Source organism: Biomphalaria glabrata, chromosome 12 (assembly GCF_947242115.1).
Source record: "Biomphalaria glabrata chromosome 12, xgBioGlab47.1, whole genome shotgun sequence".
Taxonomy (NCBI): Eukaryota; Metazoa; Mollusca; class Gastropoda; family Planorbidae; genus Biomphalaria; species Biomphalaria glabrata.
The window spans coordinates 30,687,065-30,712,750 of NC_074722.1; the positions used below are offsets into that span (position 1 = coordinate 30,687,065).

At 34.2% G+C, this 25,686-nt stretch overlaps 2 protein-coding genes across 7 annotated transcripts in view; both read right to left on the reverse strand.

Moving 5' to 3' along the window:
* The window catches only part of LOC106052971 (protein ABHD15-like), a 114,964-nt gene extending 109,026 nt beyond the window's left edge, over positions 1-5,938 (reverse strand). For 3 of the 5 annotated variants that reach the window (XM_056006285.1, XM_056006288.1, XM_056006282.1), the window contains exon 1: positions 5,676-5,938. The gene's annotated coding sequence lies outside the window, so the exon portion shown is untranslated. Of the gene's footprint in view, positions 1-5,671 lie in introns of all 5 variants that reach the window. The other 2 variants (XM_056006284.1, XM_056006283.1) reach the window with 1 other exon arrangement.
* A 3,743-nt stretch (positions 5,939-9,681) lies between these two features.
* On the reverse strand, positions 9,682-25,326 carry LOC106078323 (ADP-ribose pyrophosphatase, mitochondrial-like). Of its 2 annotated transcripts, XM_013239176.2 has the most exons (10): positions 25,268-25,326; positions 20,413-20,515; positions 19,862-20,041; positions 18,319-18,473; positions 15,411-15,497; positions 14,798-14,884; positions 13,527-13,629; positions 13,267-13,410; positions 12,326-12,443; positions 9,682-12,178 (listed from the first exon to the last, which is right to left on the reverse strand). In XM_013239176.2, exons 1-10 carry the CDS (start codon positions 25,276-25,278, stop codon positions 12,063-12,065), a joined length of 1,104 nt encoding a protein of 367 aa, XP_013094630.2. In that variant the 5' UTR covers positions 25,279-25,326; the 3' UTR covers positions 9,682-12,062. The 2 variants fall into 2 exon arrangements, with proteins under 2 accessions (XP_013094630.2, XP_055862150.1); XM_056006175.1 differs by lacking the exon at positions 20,413-20,515.
* Between the last annotated feature and the right edge of the window lie 360 nt (positions 25,327-25,686).

Genomic DNA, 25,686 nt, shown 5'->3' on the forward strand with positions numbered 1-25,686 from the left:
CTATTAAGCCTTTTTTTTTATAGTCAGGCATATTGACAATCTTAGCCTTAAACAGCGTTCGCCATGATGACAAGAAGTGCGTTCAAAACTAATTTACTGGACTAGTTTCAGCTCTAAACAAAAGTACCAGCATAAAAAAATCTGGGTGTTAAAACGCAACAATTGAATATAAATTATGTACCATTAATATTTCAAATTGTTTCTTTTTTTTTTTTTTTTCACTACTGTCTGAAATCGGGGCAGATAAAATATTACAGTCTGAAATCGGGGCTGGTAAAATATTACAGAGATGAAATTATTTTAAGTATTATTACGATACCTCTATTCAATTCGTTAATTCGTGGAAACTTCAAAAACTTAAAACCTGGGTGGGTGGATAATGATCTCAAACACGACCCTATAATATATTCCCAGACATTTAACAGTTGGTAATATCGCTGAGAAAAGAATTACTAGCTCGTTGGCCACACTGGGGAAACCCTATTTTGACCGCTATAATCTTTAAGAGTAAATAAAAAAAATTGAATTTAAATTTGGCTGAAGAACATTAGGACAAGAAAATATTTATCTTGAACGGATTATACATCTTTGGGTATTTCCGCATTCCTTAACGAATTTAATAAATTTATGTTTAGGAAAATTTCCAGCATCGTCTAGCAAGTCGAGATAGAAAAGTCTATCATTGGAATATTATTAAGTGTAGTAGATATTTTCAACATCTTAAAATAGTTTGATGATAATAAGGCTTGTCTTCAAGTCCGAAGATCAGTGAGGAATGCAGTATTTCCGGTGGCTGCGCAGCCCCAACTGTGACCTATATATTTTGCCACATTCAGGGCAAGCATAACCCTTGTCCGCAGGTGGTCGATTTGGATTTTCTTTTCGCCGTCTGCGTCTGTCCTCGGCAGCGGATTTTCTTTTGGTCTCAAATGTGTATCCCGCGGCCTTTGTGAGTGACCTCCAGCTGTCTCGTTCTGAGGCCGCGTGCAAGCAGGTGCTCTCTCCTGGAACATGACTTCTGTTTTCCCGAGGTTTATAGATAAACCGAAAGAGGCCGCAGCGCATGCTAATTCGTTGACCGCGTTCTGGAGATCATGTTCATTGTGAGCTAGCAGGGCGCAATCATCGATATTAAGGGCATATTGGACATTTAGGAAATGTTGGACATTTGGAACTTGTTGGACATTTAGTGAGGTGGAGTCATTTGCTTTTTTTTTTTCAAAGTTCTTATACTCTTTTTGTCTATCTAGTGAAAAAGGAGATTACGAATTTTAAAACAATCAGATAACAGTCCTACACGTATTGTTTTCAATTAATAGATAAACTGTTGAGGCCACACTGACCAAACCCATATCGAGCTAGATTGACCAATAGGTTGAGCACGAAAGAAAAAAAATTAAGGATTCCATACTGACTCCACCATCCAGTGGTGCTCAAATCTTATTTCAATTAGACTCTATGCGGGTGAGGTTTTATTCTTCACAATAAAAAGTAGGATTTCTGCAGCACTGAATCAATTTAAGGAAATGTTCTTCTAATTAAGTGTTTCCAAGCTACTTTATCATGAAAGTTCGCTCTGGGTGACGTCTGGGTCAATGTATGTTGTGAACTGCCTTAAGTCGCCCAGCAAAGAGAAATCTGCTGATTTAAATCTCGAATTGAAAATTGTATAATCTCTGTCGAAATTCGAAATTCAGCCACCACAGTACTGTAGACAAACGGTTCATACTACAGCTACTTTAGTTTTCAACGCAGTATAGAAAACTTCAGCCAGTGTACACTATTAAAAGAAGCATTCTCAGAACTGTTTCAAATAGCGAAAAGCATCAACGGAAAAAGAGAGAGAGAGAGAGAGAGAGATAGAGAGAGAGAAGAAGAAGAAGAAGAGATAAAAATTAAGTCGCTACTTATAATGTCCAGTCAAGCGTAACACCGCACCCAACGCCATTCCTTCTCAACCAATCGTCCTTGTTACTTTAAATACAAAACGTGTAATTTTATTGCAGAGAAAAAAAATATTAAAATGCCTTGTTAGGCTTCGAGATGGGAAGACTACAGGGAGATGATTAATTGTTTTAGGATCAAAGTGACTTTGCAGGTAATCTCCCCTTCATGTCGTCAGCTATTGTCATGTGACGTTCGATTCAACCTCGGGGTACGGTAAATGGCGCGTCTAACATGGGGACACAGCAAGGATTTTTCTTTCCGTTGCAAAATAATTTACGCAAGGGCAAACAACTGGGTCAGGCGACAACCTAAATAGCTGTTTATTACCCAAAAGGGTGAGAACCCTGACAGAATATCGTAGTCATCGTCTGTTCAGCTTGGTGAATGAGGAAGGAGAGAGTGTCCTGTATGGGGAAGGCGCTCCTCCGCGGTTCTACCTGACAATCAGAAATTCAATGCTATCGAAGATGGTGGGAAATTAAATCAAAGAGACCACCCACCCCTCTCAAGATCAGTCGTGACAAAATTGCAGACCGCGGGCCCGTGTTAACCGTCCCTTGTAGTTACATATTAAAGCCGTAAGTATTTTGTTCGCTAATGGCGTATAGGAAATGTCTATGTCTCCCGATAAGAAAATTTCCGCATGAGTGTGAATTGCATTAAATTTAAAGGATGGTCATGAGGTATGCGTTTCGGACAGTCTTCTCGATGGTCCCGGGTTCGAATCCTGCCCGCCGCAATCCCCCACCGTCCAGAGGGAGGTACAGGCTAGGATGTGATCAATCATTATTAATTCTGAAGGAACACCCGAAACACGTGAAACAAACATTTAAAACCTATGTACCACGATACACCGAACTTTGTAGTACGTAAAAGCTAATGCTAAACATTTTGTATTTGTTATTGAAGGGCATATCAGCTCTTTTTTTTTTTCTTTCTTTTTTTTTTTATTAGCATATCAGCTCAATATTTGTAAATTAATGGATTGTTTTTTCGAAAGTAAAAAATTGTTGTGAAAAAAAAAGAAAATATAAACAAATTTCAGCTGTTATAGAGTTGGTGTTGTAGATCCTGAATGACATTTTCATGAAATGCATAACTTTCTCGGAGGGAAACAAAATCCAATATAAAACAATACCGCTTACTTTATTTTCCGAATGCTCATGATCCTTACAAACAGGGGCCGGCCCTAACTATTGCGGGGCCTTATGCGAAACGGATGGCGCGGGACCCAGTCTTTGGTAAGGATAAGCATAATGTCAAAATTAAGATTTTGTATTAGAAAATACATTCGTTTTAGCAATAAATGTTTATTAAATGAAAGCTGACAATGTCGTTTGTTTTATCCCGCGTAGAATTAGCACCCCAAAATTAACAGTTTTGTCTATTTTCAGGAGATTTTAATAATTTCAGAAGATTTCCTAGAATTTTCCTAGAATTTTCCTTATATTTTGAAATTACATGCGATTTCCAGGAGACCCTGGAAAATCAGAATGTCCGCGGAAACCTTGTTATTATATAAAAGTTATAAAGGTTTAATTTAATAATTTACACCAAGAATTAGCGCGGGCCTATGAAAGTTCAGGGCCCACTGCGACTGCATAGGTTGCAGTGGCCTAAGGCCGGGCCTGCTTTCAAACGTTAGGTTTCAATTCCAGGTTGTATAATTCCAATTAGCATGTCCATCTGGTACCTCTACGGGTTTGTTTTGTCCAAAAAAGATAATCACTCCAATGATGATCAATCTGATGAACCTTAAAAAGGTTTTCAGCGCCCTGATTAAACGACAATGCTGGGTATTTACAATAGTTATGGTCATGTTATGGGCTCGGTGGTCCAAGATTGCTGCATTTTTGTAGCGTGCGAGCTCATACATCCGACACACACACACATACACACTCACTGCGTGCACTAGAATACGATGGAATAAAACATCTCCTCAACAAACTATAAAGTTTATTCTCTATAAGAGAATTTTGTGTGTGTCCAACACCAAAATCTATCTGTACCTTGTTAACATTCCAAATCCAACTAGATCTATCACGTTGATTATACAGCATCTGTACTCTTGTAAAACTGGTGCATTTGGTTTATAGATTATCCCCTTGTCACGTCATCAGTTTTTGTGCTCTAAACTACTGGTGCATTTGGTCTATAGATTATCCCTTTGTCACGTCATCAGTTTTTGTGCTCTAAACTACGTGGATTAGGTTTGTAGATTATGCCCATAGACTTATATATATTATATCTAGACTGGAAACCGGAAATAAATTCTTATCCGCGACTGATCGATTCACAGACCTATACATATATAGATTTTTATGTACGTAAACTCTTTTTTCAGGCTCTAAGGGGAGTCACCCCAATCAATCTATTTTGTCTTAGAAAAGTAATGATCTTTATTTTTCTAAGTTTAGAAATAATGCAAAATCATTTCTCGGATATTCACGCAAATATATGAAACAAAGCCATTGCCTGTTTGTTTTCATTGAGATAATATTTAAAAAATCCTAGATGGAAATAATTCATGTTGATTTAAATCATCTTATGTACATTTAAATAGATTGATTACCTATATCTTTCTAGATTATGTATCTAAAAATTGCAAATTAATAATTATGAGACGAGAGTACTCTTATTTTTTGATGTTCAATTACTAGATCAAGATCTAAAATTTAAATTATATGTTATATAAGGGTTGAAAAAAATAGCCTTTACTCCTTTTAACTACTTTACAAAACAACGCCTTGATCCAACTTTCTAAAAAATTTTCACGACATTTTTTGTAGTGCTAAAAAGTCTCCATGTCCAGTCTAGATATAGTATATATAAGTCTATGGTTGGTAGATTATGCCCTTATCACGTCATCAGTTTATGTGCTCTAAACTACTGGTACTTTTGGTTTCTATATTAGATTATCCCGTTTCATATCAATTTCTGTTCTCTGGGTAATAAAACTGTTAATAACAGTAACAGGAATTAACTTATAGGCCTATAGCGCTGCTCGGAAACAAAATGTGGGTTCAAGGTGCTTTAGAGCAATCCTTACTTAATAACTATTAATAACAATAACAGGAATTAAATTATAGGCCTATAGCGCTGCTCGGAAACAAAATGTGGGTACAAGGTGCTTTAGAGCAATCCTTACTTAGGCATACATACTTAACTCTTTCTCTCCATAATTATTTACCACATTTTGGTGGAATCAACGCTGGTATCGTCAATTAGGAGAGAAAGAGTTAAACTTAGGTCCTTCCGTGTCTTTCTGCGTAAATGGCGGCAAGCTCTCTCTACGGAGATTTGTCATAGGCAACTTCAGCCTCTTACCAGCGAGTGACCACATATTTTAAATCTGCTTTTCTTTCTATAGTTTTTAAACCGAAAGTTCAATCAACGAAACCTATATTTGTTTTTTTTTTTACTCTTCTGTATAGAAACTCAAAGCTAGTAGAGGCTAAAAGTGTACAAACTCTATGGCAACCTTGACGTTTACACCACGTTACTCAAAGTAGTGAGGACAGAGCGATGAGGAAAAGAGAATGAGCGATGTTGAATACTGGAAGTAAAACAAAAAGCCTGGAAAATCAGATCAAGAGTTGGTTTTTTTTTTTGGTTTTTGGAAGTAATAACCCCAACATAAAGCTTTAATTTATACCCCCACTCTTATTTATTATAAATCAAATACAATCAGCAGATGAACATGAAAGAATAATTTAGTACCTACCTACCTGTATCTTGATCTATGACGAACGAATTAATACTTTTAGCAATTAATATTGATATAGCAGTTTGTAAATTTAAATCCATAGACTGTAGAACTAGAATCTAGATCCGGATCATAATCCTTTATCTCACTTCTGCTATAATTTATTTTCCGCTATAATCTTCTTCGACTTCAGAGTTATTTTCTCTTGACAAGACAAACAAAACTAACACACAAACACGAGTGCATGACACACCGCACACGGGCTGTTTGTTGCCATTTGTAACGTCAGTCCATTAAGGTGGCGGAGAAAGATGGTTCCGCTTCACTGAACACGCATGATTTTGTCACTTTCCAGCAAACTCTTCCCAAACGTAACCCTGTCGACAAAAGTGAAGTGCTTGTGACACTTGGCGTCAAATTTGAGATTAATTTCAAGCGGGACGGCTGGGCATTGTGGAAAGATACCAAATTTAATTTAAATATGACATATAAGAGAGCGTTTGCAGTTGAAAGGAAATGCGGTACTATAGTGGACTAATCTAGACGTAATATTGTGTTTACACAAGTAAACATATAGATCTAGCGTCGCATTACACATCAGTGTCACAACAAATCATCTAAGTCACAAAATATTAATGTCACAACAAACGTATGTCACATCACACCTAAGACACAACAATGTCACATCTATGTCACAACACAACAATAACACACGAATCTGACGGCATACTTATGTTAAACACACATACACGATATAATTCAACCGTTGGTTAAAAACCAATAGAACCTCAACCCTAAGCTTAAGTTTATTACCACAACCTGAAACCACAGAATAATAATGTCTAAACACTTGTGTCACAACACACTAATGTCACAACACAACAAGAAAAAAATGAAACTCTCTCATAGCACTGTCATAGCACTCATAAAGCTGCCACATCACTCTTAGCACTATCATAGCACTCATAATGCTGTTATAGCACTAATAGGTCTGTCATAGCACTGTTATAGCACTCATACTTTTTTTTTTACCATAGCACTGTTATAGCACTGATGAGTCTTATCACTGATAAAACGCTCATAGCACTGCCATAGCTCACATAAAACTGTCATATCACACATAGCACTGACACAACACTCATAACCCTGTCACAACACTGACAAGGCTGGTCTGTCATAGGCCCTCATGACACTCTCATAGCACTGTCATGTAGTGCCAAACAAATGTTTGTTAGACAAAGTAAAAATGCTAGCTTATCAACTAGGACTGACAGTAAGTAGTAGATACTAAAGACATATAAAGGAAAACAAAAAGATGGAAGGAAGAAATACAGCGCCGCTAGAACACCATTTCATAGGACAGCCAGGGGAAGTAAATCTGTTGATTCTATTATGGGTTGACTTTCATATAAATAGCTCACCCCCTGTTAACCTAATAGGTATATTAAATTTTTTAAAAAGTGAAAAACATAAAGTGTAAAAACCTTTTAAAATTTTCACAACAAAAAAACTAACCGCAGTTCTAGATCTCTCTATCGTTACCTACCTATCTTTACCTAACTATATATGTATCTGCCCACATATCCAATCTATTCAATATATCTAATATTCATCCCTTTCATTTACTCTTTCCAGAACAATCTTATAGGAATATAGGAGGACCTAATCCGGAACAATCTTTCTAATCCGGAACAATCTTTATTTCATTTCTTATTTCGTTGTTGCGATTCGTTTCTACCTTTTTTAGCCTGCCCGTCTAGCGCTCTTTGAATCATCAACCCAACATTTCCACCAACCTTAACTCTAATATTATATTCCTTATTTTTTGTTTTTCTTCTTTATATTTTGTTCTCTTTGACTTTCTAACATTTATTGTGTCTCCAGATTGTTTTTATAAACATATTTCATCAACTATTCGTAATTCATAAATTTTTGTTTTATATATATATATTTTTTAGACAACTACTATAACAACACATAATAAATAGGCGTTGTATATCGGATTACACACCATCCATAAAAAACGTCTGTGTGTGTTATGTGTCCCAGAACTGTTGGACTTTACTAGTAAATAAAGACATTGATCTTCAAAACTTCGGAGATCAGGCATTTCGTGTGAGATGTAAGCACATGTGGATTGTATGGCTTAAAATGTATGCGGACTGTCACGCGACTACGGCAGGAAAAAGGACAAGCAAATGAGAGCAAGAACTATGAACAATTTCTGAACAAAGCTTTTACATTTGTCAAAAACATTAATGTTTCTTGGAAACTTCGAGCTTCCATAGAAACTAAAGACAGTTTCTTTCGAAAGAATCCCAATATCAAGGACTTCGATTGTGTCTACAATAAAAGACAATAGTCAACCTAATGATTGTCAAGTTTGCACAATTTCTGAACATATTATCTTATATAATACATAATATAATCTGAATATTACAATGAATAGTGTAAATGATCATGAACTATATACAATATCTCAATAACCTTGACTGTTCAACAGTATTATATGGTCTGGATGTGTTAACCTGTTTGTCTTGTCTGTTATTGTAAGTGAAAGTGTAATCTGAATAAACCACATATATAAATAAAAAAAAAAATTAAAAAAAAAAAAAAAAAAAAGGATTATGTCGTTCGCTAAAAATATTTTTATTTATATTCAATATTTATGTTTTAAAGTCTCTTCCAATAAAGCATAAATTACATGCCTAAAAATGATGTAGCTCGTTAAAAGGCCAAAGTGGCCCAAAGAAAATGTTTTAAATCTGGCTATCATTGATAGATATCGTCTGCCAGTATTCATGAATAAAGGATTGGCTCCTCCCGCAGCTCGGAGATTCTCCGGCACTCAGGAGAAAATTAATGAGGATATGATGCCCGGGGCTGGCTCAGATGGTAGATTATCTTTGAGGGCGTACATGTTCAAAAGACAATGACGTCAATGGATAAGGGGAATCCTCCTGAATAAGAGAAATTTCGGCAAGGAGATGGAAAACAAGTAAACATTTTTTTTAATTCTTAAAAAACAAAACAAAAAAAAAAGGTTATCTAAGGGAAAAAAACTCTGCACCTACAACAGTATCTCTTAATAATATAGAAGTTGTTTCCTTATTTGATACCAAACATTATACTTACTTGCCAATAGCTAATTAATGAACTAGTTCACTTTTGAATTGATTCATGTTTCGTTAGGTACCGGTACCATTAATAATGGTTTCAACTCGAGAATGGGTGTGGGAGAAATGACGTGTTGAATTCTCTAAGGGGACGAAACCTTACACATTTAGCCGTATATGTGAATACTGAAGGATTAAATTCCTTTGTTGGTATCTAACAAAATAATTAATAACCAGTGATTAATTGACTAATTAATGAATTTTTGTCATATTTATTCATGTCTTTTCTATGCCAATAAAATAATATGCAAAGTTCTAACTTGACCCGAGAATGGGTGTGGAAGGAATAACGTGTACGAACTTTTGACCAGACAGAGTTGTTAGCTTCAAACTTTAATATGGTGACCTATTTCTCTCTACAAAGTATAAATGGGAGTAATCCAACTTATACCACCACATCTGTCAAGTTCAGTTTCTTTCCCTTTTTCCATACCAAACAAAACGATGAATTACCAATAGTTAATTAATTGGTTAGTTTTTTAAAAATTGATTCTTGTGTTGTCAGGTAAAAGAAATTTCAGCTTGATCGGAGATTAGATGTGGGAGAAAAACCGTTTACAAACTTCTTACCAGACAGACAGAGTGAATTAATATGAGCTTTTAAAAAAAGGGTGAAAGGGGAGACAATGAATTTGTAAAAGATCAAGGTCCCTCACTCGTGACAGTGGAGATGATTGAAGGTGAAAATGGGTTGTATCCTAATCTTCACATTTGCGCATAAGATGCATAAACTATATTAAGGAATTACTTTATAATGAATTATTTAAAATATTTTTGGCACTAGCGAAATTAGACTCCATCAATTTAATTTTAAAATGCCATTAGGGTAAAAACATTACAAACACAATAAACTTGCTATGTTTTTTATTTTTTTTTTAATAAAAAATTTTTTTTAAACTAAAAAACATAAAAAAGAAAGTGAAATATTTGAATAACAATTAAAAAGATATATATATGTCAAGAGGAAAAGTTCTGTAAAGTGTGTGCTTCGGGTGATGGGTAAGTGTATCCAAAAATTACATTGGTGTTCATCAACTACAAATATTGTATCACAAGAAAAATGGTGGCGCACTATATGTGCATCACAATAATAAAACAATATAGAATAACACTGCGAATGAATTCAATAACACATGACTATGGGAGGAACTTTTCTAAAAAGGGTTACATAAAATATAGTCAACGTTTGAAAGTTAGATGTACTCATGTGTTTCTCCCCCAAGTCCAAATAGATTCAAAAAAAGTTTTCAAGTTTGGCTGCCTGGTCATGTGGAACCCACTGTCTTGAAGGTCCCGGACTAGAACCCTGGCCGCTGCCATCCCCTTGTCTTCCTATGGGAGGTTTGGGCTAGGATGTAGATTAGATTATCTTTAACTCTGAAGGAACATGCAAAACATGTGAAACAATTTTTCTGTACTTTGAATAAAAGCTAGCAGAATGCTGTAGTAAGTGATGTTAGTAGCATTGAGAATAAATCGATGAAATTCATGAACTCACCCACCTTTTCAACATCAACACAACAAATAATATCAAAGATATGATTTTGCATGCTATAGAAGAAAAAAAAAACAAAAAAAAAAACATCTACCTTTTTTTTTTTCAAGCTTTAGTGTTATGCCAAGAATTGTATTGTTTGCCCTAAGAGGTTTCATTACATTGGACTAATTACAAAGTACCAATATCTAGTTACTTGGAAAACATGAAAAAACATTGTCAACAGACAACACAAATATTAGGTTGAAACTCATAACTATTACCGTATCATTTAGAAATCAGGACCTTGTATACATAAAAGTTAAAGAACTGGAATGTTTTTTTCTTTTGACACCCTCAAAACTTCAATAAACTACTCAACAAAATTTTGTGACAGATTTAAGTAGAGTCTTGTGTGTGTTGGGGGGGGAAGAGATAAAAATAGCTATAAAAACACTACATAAAATATCATACATGGTCACTATAGATTGTTCATTCATTCATTCACTTAGTTCACATTATATGCAAGCATTGTATTGCTTGTACTGCTGACTGTTCTTAGGCCAGTTTGGATTACATACAGCTATTTGGCGGAGGAGGGAAGCACAAACAGGCCTAGCTTCCCTGGTAACTTTGGTACGCCAATGGACTCAAGACATTACTTGGCCAAAAATTATTCAGTTTTCTACATATAAAAATAATAACAATGATCACCAAGTTTGAAACTTTAGGATAATGCAACACAAAAAGCACATGTGAATATCTAAGTACAAATATTATGCTGGATTTATAAGACATTAAACACTTCACTCGCCCAATAGCTTAGCACTCTACTGATGCACTGAATAGTTATACCATTTAGATGATGGAGAATGTACCTTGCAAATACTCTGGACCAACATGGCTCCAGACAGTGGTCACTGAAAATAAATAATGGATTTGAACCTCTCACCAGATCCACTTTTACATTTCTTTTTTCTTGTCCTAGATTGTTGAGCAATTTAGTAGCCAACTTTACCAAGCATACAAAACAAGTTCAATGGACGTCTAACAAAGTTAAGAGTACACTATGTATACAATAAATTCTCTAAGGTTTGCATAGAAGGAAAGCTAATTATGATATAAATGGACTTTTTTTTCCCCACAAAGAAACACAAAAATGACAGAATAATTCAGATGTTACTGGTATTGCATATTTCAAAGTAGAAACACCAAAACATCCCACAACTAGCTACATTGTTTTTTCTACAACATGTAAACAGACCATTAGGTACAAATCCCACAAAGTAACAAAATAAATGTCTTTCTTCACTATAATCACAGCTCTTCATTTCTAACAAGCACAACCCTGTAAAACAAAACCCTCCTAAATATAAATGATTAGTGTGGCCATTATGCCATGAAAACAAATAAAGAGCAAATCAAGATATTTCCAAACTAATTCTATATGTTAATTTTTAATTGGACTAAATATTTTAACACAAAAATGTAAAGATAATTGAAAAATAATACAATTATATAAATGAAAATAAAAAGATAAACTTAAAATATTTTTTTTTTACAACTGAACACTCTACTATGTCTAAAGCATCATACCAGAAAACAAAATTGTTTTCAATTAATTCAGATACATATCTAAAGTAACTAGCACTTACTGAAAAACTAAACTAAAAAATTAGGCTTCACATATTAACAATTTTGGACATAAAACCTAAAAAAAAAACAAAAAAAAACAAATGAGAAATTCCAGTGTGATCCTTTATTCCCAGTATGCATCTAAATGTTGAGCAGTTCTACGTATAAAGTCAGCATGGCTGGCATAAAGCTCCAATGTTTTGGAAATGTCCAGCCACTGAACTCCTACGGCATCAGAACCTGGAATAGAAAGTCGTATTTGTGTGTTGCTCTTTGGCTTTGTGGTTTAACTATCTACAGCGACATTAAGAGTCTATTTTGAAAAAACATCTAATATAACTTCATGGCCAAGTAACTTTTAAATGTTTGTCAAATTTAAAGCACTACCTGCATTTAGAGAGAACTTAGCCACACCAGTTCCTTTATCATCATGGAAGTTCATGGCTACTGTTTCCATCCAGGCATTGTCAGTGTTCCTAGGGTCATCCACATAGCCTTTGTAAATCTGACCAGATAAGAGACAGTAAAAGAAAAGAGAATTATTTAACATCAGCTGGCTGGATGGTTAAGCACTGATCCAAAGGTTGGGACGTTGAGTCATAGAGACGGTAGAAGAATATTTGCAATTTGAGGTGTGGAATAACATTCAACCAGGGAAAGTAAAGACAATTTGTTGTTAAATTTAAGTCTGGAAACAGATCAACTTAGCAACCATCATCATCGACTAACTCCATTTGAATGAGGCCTTGATAGTTTCAAAACCTCAGTAACACAGCAATAATAAGGTCTCATTAGGTCTCAAAAGGGTCTTTCATCTCAAAAGGGTCTATCATTTTATTTTCAATTACCAGATTACCAAAATAAAGATTTCTTACAGAACAGTACTAGCAAGGATGTGGGAAAATGGTGGGAAGAAGAAAAAACATGGAAAGGATAGGTCTTATTGGGCAGAAGACTTTCAGTATTAGCAAAACATTTCCAACACCAAGCAGTACAATGGAATATACAAAAACAATTAAAGTCACATGGCATTGCATTGCATAGGATTTCTCTAAGTAATTTAAAGATTATTTATTGTAAATCTATTGCTTTAAAATAAAAAAATTATACATAACTACAACAAAAGTACTAAAAAAAATAATTAAAATTCATTAGAAAAATTGTATACTCATTTCAAAGCTTACTTTTATGTATCATAAGAAACCCTATTCACTTCCACCATATTTCTCAATAAGAAAAGAAACCCTGGACCTCAAAGTAAGTTAATAATGATAAAAAGCTAGTTGATAATCCATAACACAGACTAAAACATAGATCATGATACTAACCACTGTCCCATTATGAAAAAATTCATCAATCACCGCCTCCATCTTTTCTTTCTCAGCCCCTGACAGATTCATCGAGTCCAGCGCTTCCTCTCCAAACTCTCGCCTCACTGTCTCAGTCACCTCCTCCCCTGGGTCAACCATACCCTGTTTATGTTGAAACAGATCAGTCAAAACTTCTGAAAATCTTATAATCATATAAGCAATTAAAACAAAAAGAACTTAATTCAAGTTAAATAATAACTTTCACTGATTCTTCCTACCCCAGGCAGAGCCCACTGTCCATTATCTTTCCTCTGTACTGATATGAACTGTGCTACACGCTTCCCATTTTTAAGAACTGGTTTGTCATCTTCCATCTTCCACCTGCAACATAAAATGAACAATGTTGGCAATGGACACAAATATTTAGCTAATGCCAAGAGGGAATTGGTGACAAATAGTGTAAGTGATAGATCTTAAATTCAGCATGAATGTTCGGTACAAAATATGTTGCTGGGTTCATAAATGAAAGCAGCAGAATAAGGAGGTTTATTATACTAAGAAAGGAGGAGGGTTGAATGCTCAATAAAAGAAGGACTTTAAGTGGGATGTGTAGCAAAAACCACTTGGCTACTTTTCAACTTGTGCAGAGATGTGTTTACTGAGGCCCTAAAGGCAGAACAGAAACCATCTCCCAGATACTCCCACCCCCCACAAAACTGTTTGAACCAAAGTGTTTGCACTGAGCATGAAAAGTTGCACTATACAAACACAATTTTTAACAAAAATTGGTCTGCACAACCACATCTCTCTGCTTTTTTTTTAAAACTCCAATTTATGTATGATTAGGTACATTCTCAAGAACTAATTGGCTACGGAACATGGAACCTGCAAAGACCAAGAACATTTTTTTGTGTGTAGACACAAGTAACTTGGCCAAGGACGGCCCCAAGCTCAGCTGAAAAAGGAGGAAGGCTGGGCATAGCGCTAGCTACTCTACCCTGTTGACAAACCACCAGCTATAGAAACACAAAGCATCAAATCAACAGATGTCATAGACCTGGGAGAAGATGGACCTCCAGCTGGAGGACATTTGGAACTGACATGCCTGGAGAAAGCTGATATTTGATATTTTGAGTTTTTGTTGGCACATCAGCACAATTTAGTCCGTGTTGTGCCCACCTGGAAAAAGCTGGTTGGTGGACTATGCAGAGAGAGAGAGACTTAAGTACTGCCAAAAAGAACAAAATTGATACTTCTTGAAAGTAAACTTCTAACTGCATTAGCTTAATTTTAAAGAACTACAAATAAATAAATATATGCTACACTAGAATGCAATTATGTTTTGAATGATGCGTAGGACGTAATCATCTTCTTTTTTGAAGTAACATCTGTATTATATAAGAAGAAAGATAAGAAACTAGCACACTTTAACTTAAATGGATGGAATGCAATCCTCTCTGAGAACAAGAATTAAAATAGCAAGAACATGAAATTTTAAAAAAGCTATCACAGACTGTCAACACTGTTTTCTTTTAAATAGAAATATTACCTTGTAACTATGGGGTCGGCAGCATGATTGGGACCCCATCTGCCAAGACATCCACGGCCCTTTATGCCTGTCCTTCCTTTGGGATTGCTGAAATTTTACAAGAAATCAAAATCAATAGAAATATTTCAATCATTTATTGAATTAAATAAAAGAACTGAAACACACAAAAATAAAAGCCAAAAAGGTCTACGATGCATTATTCTAAATTTTATCTTCTATAGAATTTCCTTATAAATATGCTAATATAATTAATACAAAGAATTATAAACAAAATCTCCACAATATTGAGTGAACTGACGTTGGATACAAAAAGTAAAAAAAACCATCACCATTTACAAGTTCAAGCCTACATAACTAATTTACATAAACACTAGAATCAAGGAATGGGTAATAAAAAATTTTATGAGCACAACAAACTCAAACTTTCAAGTAACCAACTTACTTATATCAAAACAATTCTAAGTTGTTGACTTTTTTTAACCTCCCTGTGTATAGTTGTAGTTGAAAGCAGGGCTCAATGTATGGCTTTATCAGATTTAAACTATCCAGAATTATTTTTGTTACAGTAAGGTTTGGTTTAAAAAAAAAATAGAAAAAAATATAGAGTACTTACATTGGAATGCCTTCCGTGGTCAAATCATATTTGCCAAGAAAACTTCTTCGGTCTACATTGCCATCAACTTCATTCCACTTTGCTGAACTGAAAAAAATATTGTGTACACAATTTTATTACCTAACTATATATTTAATGATATACAACATGCAAATAGACATTTCATGTAGCAGGGTTCATAGCCAATTTCATGAATGATTTTCCAGGTATTTTCCAGGTTTTCAAGGTAGAGTTTTAGATTTTCAAGGTATGCATCGCACCATAGCAATCAATATATATGTATATATATTTACATACATATGACATTAATATGTAAAAAGAACAATATATATATATAAATATTAAATTTAAAAACCCACATTAAAATGTATGCTGATAAGTTGAAATCATACCTCCAAAAAAAAAAAAAAAAAAAAAAGAATTCATCTCTAGTGTTTCCTAAGCATTTAAATGCAACTTTTTAATACATTAGAAAACACACACAAGCTTGCACTACAGAAGAATAACTTTTTTAAAATATGAGATGTAATTCAACTAAAACTGTCGTAATCTGAAGTTGGAAATTTTCTTAAATTGACATAGATTTGTAAAAAAAATAGTTCATTCTTACTATAGCAGTTGACTTGCTTTCCATCAGTTTTAAATACATTACAACCAAAATAACTCTACGGGCTTTTCTACAGCTGTGTGCGAAATATTTTCGTTAAATCTACAGTAGATCTAGACTCTAATTTAAGTCACTAAATTCGCGGACTTTTCACAGCTGTGAGAGAATTATCTTCACTATATTCTATTGGATTAGCGTAAATTAAGTATAGATCTAAGTCTAAGTCACTAAATTCGCGTACTTTTTTCGAATTATCTTCACTGAATCACCGTAAATCTAACCCTAAAATTCGCGGACTTTTCATGGCTGTGTGCGAATTATTTTCACTGAATCTATAGTAAATCTAGGTCTAGATCTAAGTCACTAAATTCGCGGACTTTTCACGGCTGTGAGAGAATTATCTTCACTCTATATTCTATTGGATTAGCGTAAATTAAGTCTAGATCTAAGTCTAAGTCACTAAATTCACGGACTTTTTTCGAATTATCTTCACTGAATCACCGTAAATTAATCTAGTCCCTAAAATTCGCGGACTTTTCACGGCTGTGTGCGAATTATTTTCACTGAATCTACCGTAAATCTAGAGTCTAGATCTAAGTCACTAAATTCGCGGACTTTTCACGGCTGTGAGAGAATTATTTTCACTGAATCTACCGTAAATCTAGAGTCTAGATCTAAGTCACTAAATTCGCAGACTTTTCACGGCTGTCACTGCTTCTACAGTCTAGATCTAATTAAGTCACTAAATTGGCGGACTTTTCACGGCTGTGTGCGAATTATTTTCACTGAATCTACCGTAAATCTAGAGTCTAGATCTAAGTCACTAAATTCGCGAACTTTTCACGGCTGTCACTGCTTCTACAGTCTAGATCTAATTAAGTCACTAAATTGGCGGACTTTTCACGGCTGTGTGCGAATTATCTTCACTGAATCTATCGTAGATCTAGACTCTATAGATTCTAACTCAATGTCACTAAACTTCGCGGACTTTTAACGGCAGTGAGAGAATTATCTTCACTAGATTCTAGTGATTTAGCGTAAATCTAGAATATTTGTAGAGCAATCTAGACATTAGATGTAGGCCCCTACCTGTATCTAGATCCTTAAATGAACTAAAATTCACGGAGTTTTCAGGTTAAGCGCGAATTATCTTCACTAGATCTAACTTTAGATACTATTTCTAGCTAGATGAGAAGGATGGATCGTGAGAAGACTCAAAAGTAAAGTACCGGTAGCAATTATACTTAAACACTGAATCATAATCTCCAAATACAAAATCTAATAAAATACTCAGAAAGACACAAAAATAAGATGATATACGGACTTTCCACGCGAAGTCACTCTTACTGTTACAACAAGAAGATTTTCGGCGAGGGAGGGCGCGGAGGGGTGTAGCCTTCACATTAGGCTGCTAATTGCTCTAGTTATAGACAATAGTCACTACAGACTAGATCTAGCGCGACTTCAGTCGTAACAGTGAAAGGAAAATAGTGCTAAGTGAAATGCTTGCTTGAGCCAAGGTCGTTTTCAATCACGAGGTCGCGCTTCACAAGTGGGTGAAAGGCGGTGTAGACGCGTCGTCACTGGTCAGCTCAATGTAACCGGGAAAAAAACGAAAATAAACACCAGGTATCGGGAGGGAAAGAACTCAAGGTCCAGTTTTAAAATTCAAGGTTTTTTCACCGTTTTTTACGAAATTCAAGGCTTTTTTAAGGCCTTGAATTTAATATGAAATTCAAGGTGTTTTCCAGGTTTTCAAGGTGGCTACGAACCCTGATGTAGTCACAGTATCATTAAATATTTTGTTTAACTGATGTCCTTTAACCAAATTTGTTTTTATTCAGACCATTTGATCAGCCTACATAATCTAGACAACTAAACAAAGTTATTCAAATAAAATATAATCTAAGAAAGTGAGCTATTCTTTCAAGACAATCATACACTTTTAAATTTGTAACTAGTTTCGTTTAAGCATGCATACACCACAACGTATAGTTGGATTGGGATATAATTAGATTTAAAACACACATTACCACATTTGTAAATTGCATAAATGCTTTAGACTGAGTCTATAGTTGGCAACAAATCCTTATGAGGAATGAGGTCTTTACATTTTGACATTTTTGTTCCTTGCTAAGCTCTAAAGTGTAAAATTTTAATAATGTAAAGAAGATCATTTTGTTGGTCGCGACATCGAAATGCTTCTATTTGCTATCACAGTAACACACTTTTTGGAGGTAGCTCAAAAAAACAGCACAAAAGTTCAAAGGTTATCAATTAGAATTTTAAAAACGTGCATACAAATTGGGTTCAGTGTAGTCATCATCTGCCCACTCAGGTTTTTTCTTCACCGAGTCAGAAGTGTACACAACTGGAGCATATTCTGGGAAATTAACCGACCAATCAACTTTGTCATCAGGCACTTTGGTTCTGACCACTTTGGATCGTGGATAAGTCTATAAACACAGAGAATACACAGATATTAAAACTGTACCAAATAGATTTAAAATAAATTTAAAAAAAAAAAAAAAGACAACTCAATACTTTGGCCTTCAACTACAATGCCATCCTTCCCATTCACATCAAGAGAAGCAGCTACAATAATGAATTGTTTACAACTAAGAAAGACAATCTTGAACTTTTTGTTAAAAGAGATTTCACTTTAAAAGATGACAGAATTTGATTTCATTAACAAAGGTTTACATCACAACAATATTCAATTATTGTGATTTATCTTGTCACTACAGTTACATGCATAAGGAGTGCTACATCATTCACTGTCTACTTTTCTTGACAAGTATTTTATTTGTCTTTGATTTACAACATTAACTAAGTTGAGACCCTTCAAACTTTATGTTCCATAAACATGATTCAAGTTTTTAATTTGACTTCATTTATCCAAAAAACCAGATGTAGAAGATATAGTTATAGTTTTATACTATTTGTCATACTTTGATAACAAACTACTAGAAAATATGAACTGTGAAGAAATTAAACAATTTTTTTTTCAAACAAATGTCTTATTCCTTAAGATATAAATGTCAGCATGACAAAAAGCGGGAGGTGCAGTGGCTGAGTGGTAACGCACTTGGCTTCCAAACCGGAAGTCCAGGGTTTGAATCTCATGGAGAAGACTGGGATTTTAAATTTCTGGTTCTTTGGTGCCTCTGAGTCCACCCAGCTCTAATGGGTACTCGACATTACTTGGGGAAAAGTAAAAGCGGTTGGTCGGTGTGCTCGCCACATGACACCCTCATTAACCATGGGCGACAGAAACAGATGACCTTTACATCATCTGGGCTATAGGTCTGCAAGGGTTAACTTGACTTTACAAACTTAATGACACAAAGTAGACTAGCATCTGGAAAAGCTCTCATGTGTTGCACTAAGTGTTTCCTCAATCTAAGTACTTCACAGTCAGGAAGGTAATGAAACTTTTAAAGATTTTAATACAAATTTTAATCCTCCAGTTAATTAGACCACTGTGGTGAATGGGTAAAAGGTTAAGTTGAAATTGGGACAGACAGACAATATTTTGTGAGTGCATGTGGGGAATGTTGACAGTGATGAAATGCTGTCTGGCTAAACTAATACAGTTGTTCATAAGCATATTTTGTGAAAGTGTCTGGTTGCTATAATTTGAATGAGCAATGCGTTATGAACATGTATAATGACTTGTACAAAATAATAAAGTAAGTGACTTAAGATTTGAGAAAGAGAGTTGTGTGTAACAGATATTAAAGAAATGTACTAATGACAATTAGGCTGAGGCTATTAAAAGGAGTTTTCTTGACTGCGTAGGAAATAGACAGCCCACAAAGGACAACCACAAATATTCACTTACATCATTTCGGCATTTCACATGCAGATTGTTGCTGCAATGGCTGGGTGAGTTCACCGCTGCGCACATTGATCTGTTTGGACTTGTTAGTTCCAAGAAGAAAGACTTATTACTGACTAAGGGTGCTGACAACAGGCTGGCACAAGTAGTCCACAGATTACAGCACAATATCAAGCCTGTTAACTAGAGTGTTCAATGAAGACTATTTAAAATGAGCTCATTTATTAAATGGGCATTAAGATATAAACTCCAAAATGAATGTTTACCTTGGGGGTCTATGTTCAAGTGAGTGGTAAAAACTATTTTATTTTGAATTTGTAAAAAAAAAAGTCTTAGTAAACATTTCCACATGGAGTAGAACATAAAAAATATTGATAAGACAAAATTATGTTTTGATTAATAAAAAAATGCCCTCAAGCGATTGGCTACTTTTTGTACAACTGGGAGAAATTATGAATGCTTAAACTTAAAATTAAAGCTAGTTTTAAACAAACATTAAATGTGTAAATAAAGTTAGCTTCTGGTTCATAGTCTATTACATGCAAACAATTCACCTTTGCTGTTCTTGTGTGTACTGGTTTACAGGTTTTCAGTGGCAAACAATGAACAAAGTTCTTATTCTTTGATATTGACAGTAGATTTAATAACTTTAAATTCCTACAAACAAACAAATGTTTACAATGATCAAATTATTTCTTATTTAACTTTAGAGTTAATGTACAATTTTGACTCAAATGCAAATTAACCCACAATTATGGATTCAGTTATTTTGTGGTAAAAGTTTCTGTGTATTCACATTTCCTGCAGCCAATAGCAAAGTTAGCCCTATTTATTTTCGGTACAAGTAAAATAAAACAAGACTCAAAGGCCCACAGCAGCCAACCAAGCAGAACGCCTAAAATTAGCATAGATATAGAAAAAAGAAAGGAATTAAAAAAAAGTAGCATTGTGGGACATTACTCAATGGACTTTGATAAATTTCATACTGTGATGATATATATATATATATAATACAACTATTTTTAGTTTTAGTGTTTGGATATTTGAATTTTGATCTAGATCTAGTGTCAATTATTTTATGTAAATCTAGTTTAGGTACTCTCACAGGCGGCCATTTTTGGATCTAAAAACCCATTTGACATCAAAACAATTTCCTGTTCAGATTTTACAAAACCGAAATTAAGCATTTCTTAGAAAAGCCATTGAGTGTTTTTATGACATTTTCTAGAGTTCATTCTAAAGATAAGAAGTTCCTTTAATGGTTAGTAGGGAAAAAATATTTTTTTTCTCTTACTATGTCCAAAATATTTTAATCTGAAAAATCAGAAATTTTCAAATAACAAGGAAAAAAATATAGGTCTCCGTACATCTTAATTTTTTAACCATACACTTAGAAAACGCATTGAGCTTTCCAATGATACCAAGTTTATTATGATTAAATGAGTCAACGACCCTTTAAAACTTAGCACACTTTTTTTCATGTACTAAAATTTCACTAAGGTCGGGATGACCTTGTATCAATAATACCCGTTTTTTACATTAGTAAAATAAAATTAGTGTATACTAAGACATATAAAATTGAACGAATCATTTCTTTATACCAATATTATTGATTATTAACATAAAATATAATAAAGATCTGTATGCTTGGGAGTTCTTTTGAACAGTCAATGTCAAGACACAAGAAGCTAAAATCTGTAAATCTAGGTATCTAAAATATTCTTTCAAATAAATATACTTAAATAGATCTAAATCTTAAAATAGAAGATTCTTTTTCTAATCTACACTATTGTTCTATAACCAGATAGATCTAGATCAATTTAAAAGCTTATTGTGTTGAAAACTTGACAACCAGAAACAATTTTTCTGATTATAGACTCTATTTAATTAAAGAAAATTAGAAAAATTTAAGTTTTTCGTAATTTACTAAATGATATTTTAAAATTTTAATTTCGTTTTGATTTGCCACTTATAAATTAAAATTCCTCCTTTGAAACTGTACAATTTGATATATACCTTTGTACATGTATTCACAATAGTTTTTGAAATATTCACATTAAAAGAAAATGTGCTTCAATTTTTTTTTATTTCTCTATATAAAGTCCATAGGATGTCAGGAAGCTTCAGACAAACTTAAAATCACAATAACTTTTGAACCAATAATGCTAGCATCATTTGGTGTTGTTGGAAAGCATTTTTCATCCTCTTTCATTCTATTACACATTTGTATGTATAGTATCAATTTAAATTTTTTGGTGCAACTACCTAATCTAGTTCCACGTCTTGTTCTTGGTGAATTGTAAGTCAGAAAAATGCACCTTTCATGGCTATGATTAGGTCCTCTGTAGGGCAATTATGTCTACTATATTTTTAAAGGCCTGACAGATCTATTTGTGTTTAAATAATACTATTTTGTCAATCACTAATAAAAGAATAATTGACAATGTATTTACACACTAAAAAAAATGTACTTGTGTATAAAAAAAAAGCTATATTTTTAAAATTGGTGTTTGATGGTAACACCCACAACACCTTGTGATATAATGTTGTTATAATAAATAGGGGTGAAATGGCGAAGTGGCTATGTGCTTGGCTTCCGAATCTGGTGTCCTGGGTTCGAATCTTGGTGAAGGCTGAGATTTTCAATTTTGGTATTTTAGACCACCCCTGAGTCCGGATAACTCTTATGGCTACCTGCCTTGAGTTGGGTAAAGTAAAGGCAGTTGGTCGTTGTGCTGGCTACATGACACCCTGCATGTTAACTGTGGGCCAGAGAAACAGATGACTTTAACATCATTTTCCCTATATAGAACGCAAGGTCTGAAAGGGGAACTTTACTTAGAAAGATAATAAATTCAAGTTATAATAAGAGCTTGAATTATTGTTGAGATATTGCAGCAAATAATAGCCTAGATATATTTAATTATTATAATGCAAGCATAGCATAAATTCTATTATCTTACAAAATCTTCTTTAAAAAACTATTTTAACAGTAGTGTTACAGGTGATACAGTGTCCCATTCTTTTAACAGAGTCCACAGGTGATACAGTGTCCCATTCTTTTAACAGAGTCCAAGTGTAATTTAAGTCAAATTAAGTGCTTAATTTCTTTATCCAGCTGCTTAATATAATAAAAACATTCAACAAATTTAATGCTAACAAAAAACAGAAACAACAATTTAACAGTTAGTTGTACTTTAATCATCAAGGATGTCCCATTGATGCACCTGAAATGAATAAGTGGGTACCCCTTAACAAGCACTGCTGTGGAAATGTACATAGATCTAGATACTTTGGAGGGGGGCGGGTGCAGTCAAATAGATGTTTTTGGCTTGTTTATTTAAGTCTTGGGGAAATTGTATTAATTTACCCCACTCACATATACAAGATTTTGAACAGGCACACTGCAACTAACAGTAAGAACAGATCAATATATTAAGTTCATAAATTAAATTAGAATGATTTAATGACTAAAAGTTTACATAAGATAATTGATGAAAAAAATAATAATATAATCAAGAAGTGAAAGGGGTATATCAATATCTAAAATAATTGCTCATCATGGATTGCTGATTGGCGAGTGATTGGAAGAATGTTTCTTATATTCTTAGCTGCTTATATTCTTAGCTGCTAGCCCATGGGTTGTTTTCTGGCGGTCATCGGACTGGCACTCAGAAGGATGAATCATCCGGCTCTGTCTTAGGACGTCGGCTCGGGATATCTTCAGTGCTATAGGCAAGCTGGCACTAGGGTTAGGCCGCTGCCTGTTGAGCAGTTGAGAGGGTTGGTGCTGCAGACTAAGTGTGTAGTAGAACGATCTCTCAGCTGTGGTCTCTAGCTCGTAGAGGGTTGTGCTAACTCACACCAGTTTATCTTCTGTAGCGAAGGTAGCTCTAATCAGTCGGCATGGGCAATATTCTATGGCCAAGGACAGTAGGCAATGCCTTCTTGCTGACAGGTATGTAATTTGGGGAAGGGGGGGGGGGGGGTATCTGGTGTGGTCAGCTCCGGTTACAGCTTTGGGTGGAGATATGGCCGTTACAGCATGCAGTTACAGATATAGCAACCAGTTATAGGTACAGGTACAGCAATCAGTACAGCAACCAGGCCGTTTGTCCCTAATAAAACCTCACAAAAATAAACTCCCAAACAGAGGAGACTGTATGAATTTTAGCAGGCCTAACTTAGAATACTTTGGTCTCTCTTTGGGACTTTTTGTTTAACGGGTGGCAAAGAAACCTAGGTGATTTTCTCACATATAGCTATGTACCGGAGATGTCAGGCGTCAGGTCAGATTTATGGACTATATTCGTTGCCTACAGTGAGAGTAAGAAATTAAGCGAATATGTATCTGTCCAGCTGAGTAATACTATTCCTAGGGCGGCGCATGTCCTGAGGGATGTGTAGCGCTGGTGCAGCGCCTATATTGTGTGCTGGTCACTACTACAGCGGCCGAAATTAAAACTTAGCCCTAGAGAAGCTAGTTTATGTTTTAAATCGCACTACGTCCCGTGAGAAAGGGGAGATAAATCCTAAAAGAAATTAGTTATGAGTGGACAAGAAAATAATTGTTTAAGTTAAAAATAAAAGTTTCCCACGATTTTCTGGGAAAAACTCAAATGAACTTTAGTATGCAAGTTTCGTATCGTCACAGAGTCCAGGGTTCAAAACTTGGCGAAGACTGGGATAAACTTTTTTGAATTTCAGGATTTTTAGGGCGCCCCTGAATCCATCCAACTCTAATGGGTACCTGAATTTTGTTGGGGAAAGTAAAGGCAGTTGGTCATTGCGCTAGCCAGATGACACCATGCTCATTAACCATTGGCCAAAGAAACAGATGACCTTAACATCATCTCTGCCATCTAGATCGCAAGGTCTGAAAGGGGAACACTTTCTATTGATATTATTGATCATAATGTCATAATATAATTTATATAATATATTATATAAAATAATCTAGTCAAGTCAAGTACTTATACTTAAATACTTTGTACATTTACTAGTAACTAGATCTATGATTTGCGATCTAGAAAGATCTAGATAATTTTTTTTAGATATCTACAATAATCATTGACATTATGATAATCTAGATCTACATCTAATGATCTATCTAATCACTAATCTACATACTGTAACATACTCATACTCAGATACTCATATACTGCATTAGTGATTAGTGAGTTTTTTTTAGTGCATATAAAAAAAAATAAAAAATAATGGAATAAATAATAATGCATTATGATTATGATTAATATAATAATATATAATTATATTATTATACTAAAATAACTAATAATAATTATTATTATAATAGATCTAGAATCTAGATCTAAATCTAGTTACTAATAATATAGTATTATAAAGTAATAGACTCTAGATTAACACTAGAAGTGTAGGATTTTAATCTACCTATGCGTCATTAAACCCAGCGTTTGTCTTTTTTGTTCAAATTAACTTAATCTTTGTGATTTTAGGCTGTAGATCTAGTACCTATAGTATAGTTATAGTATAGACTAGATAGAATTTAGATCTCTAGATTCTAATCTTATCTATCTAGATATCTATTGACACAAAATACTTGTATATGCCAGTTAATGGTAAACAGAAGTTATCAAATTCATAATCATGGAACTAGGTCTAGATTAGAATTTATATATAAATAATTCTCCGAAATAGTGCTAGTCACTATGAGTAAAAGACGTGGAAATATTTTCAATTAATAATATAAATTTAAATCTAGAACGAATTAATGTTACAATTAACAATATTTTTCTTTAATCTTAATTATTTACTTTGGCAACCAAACTACAGCAAAGGCACCAGATTTT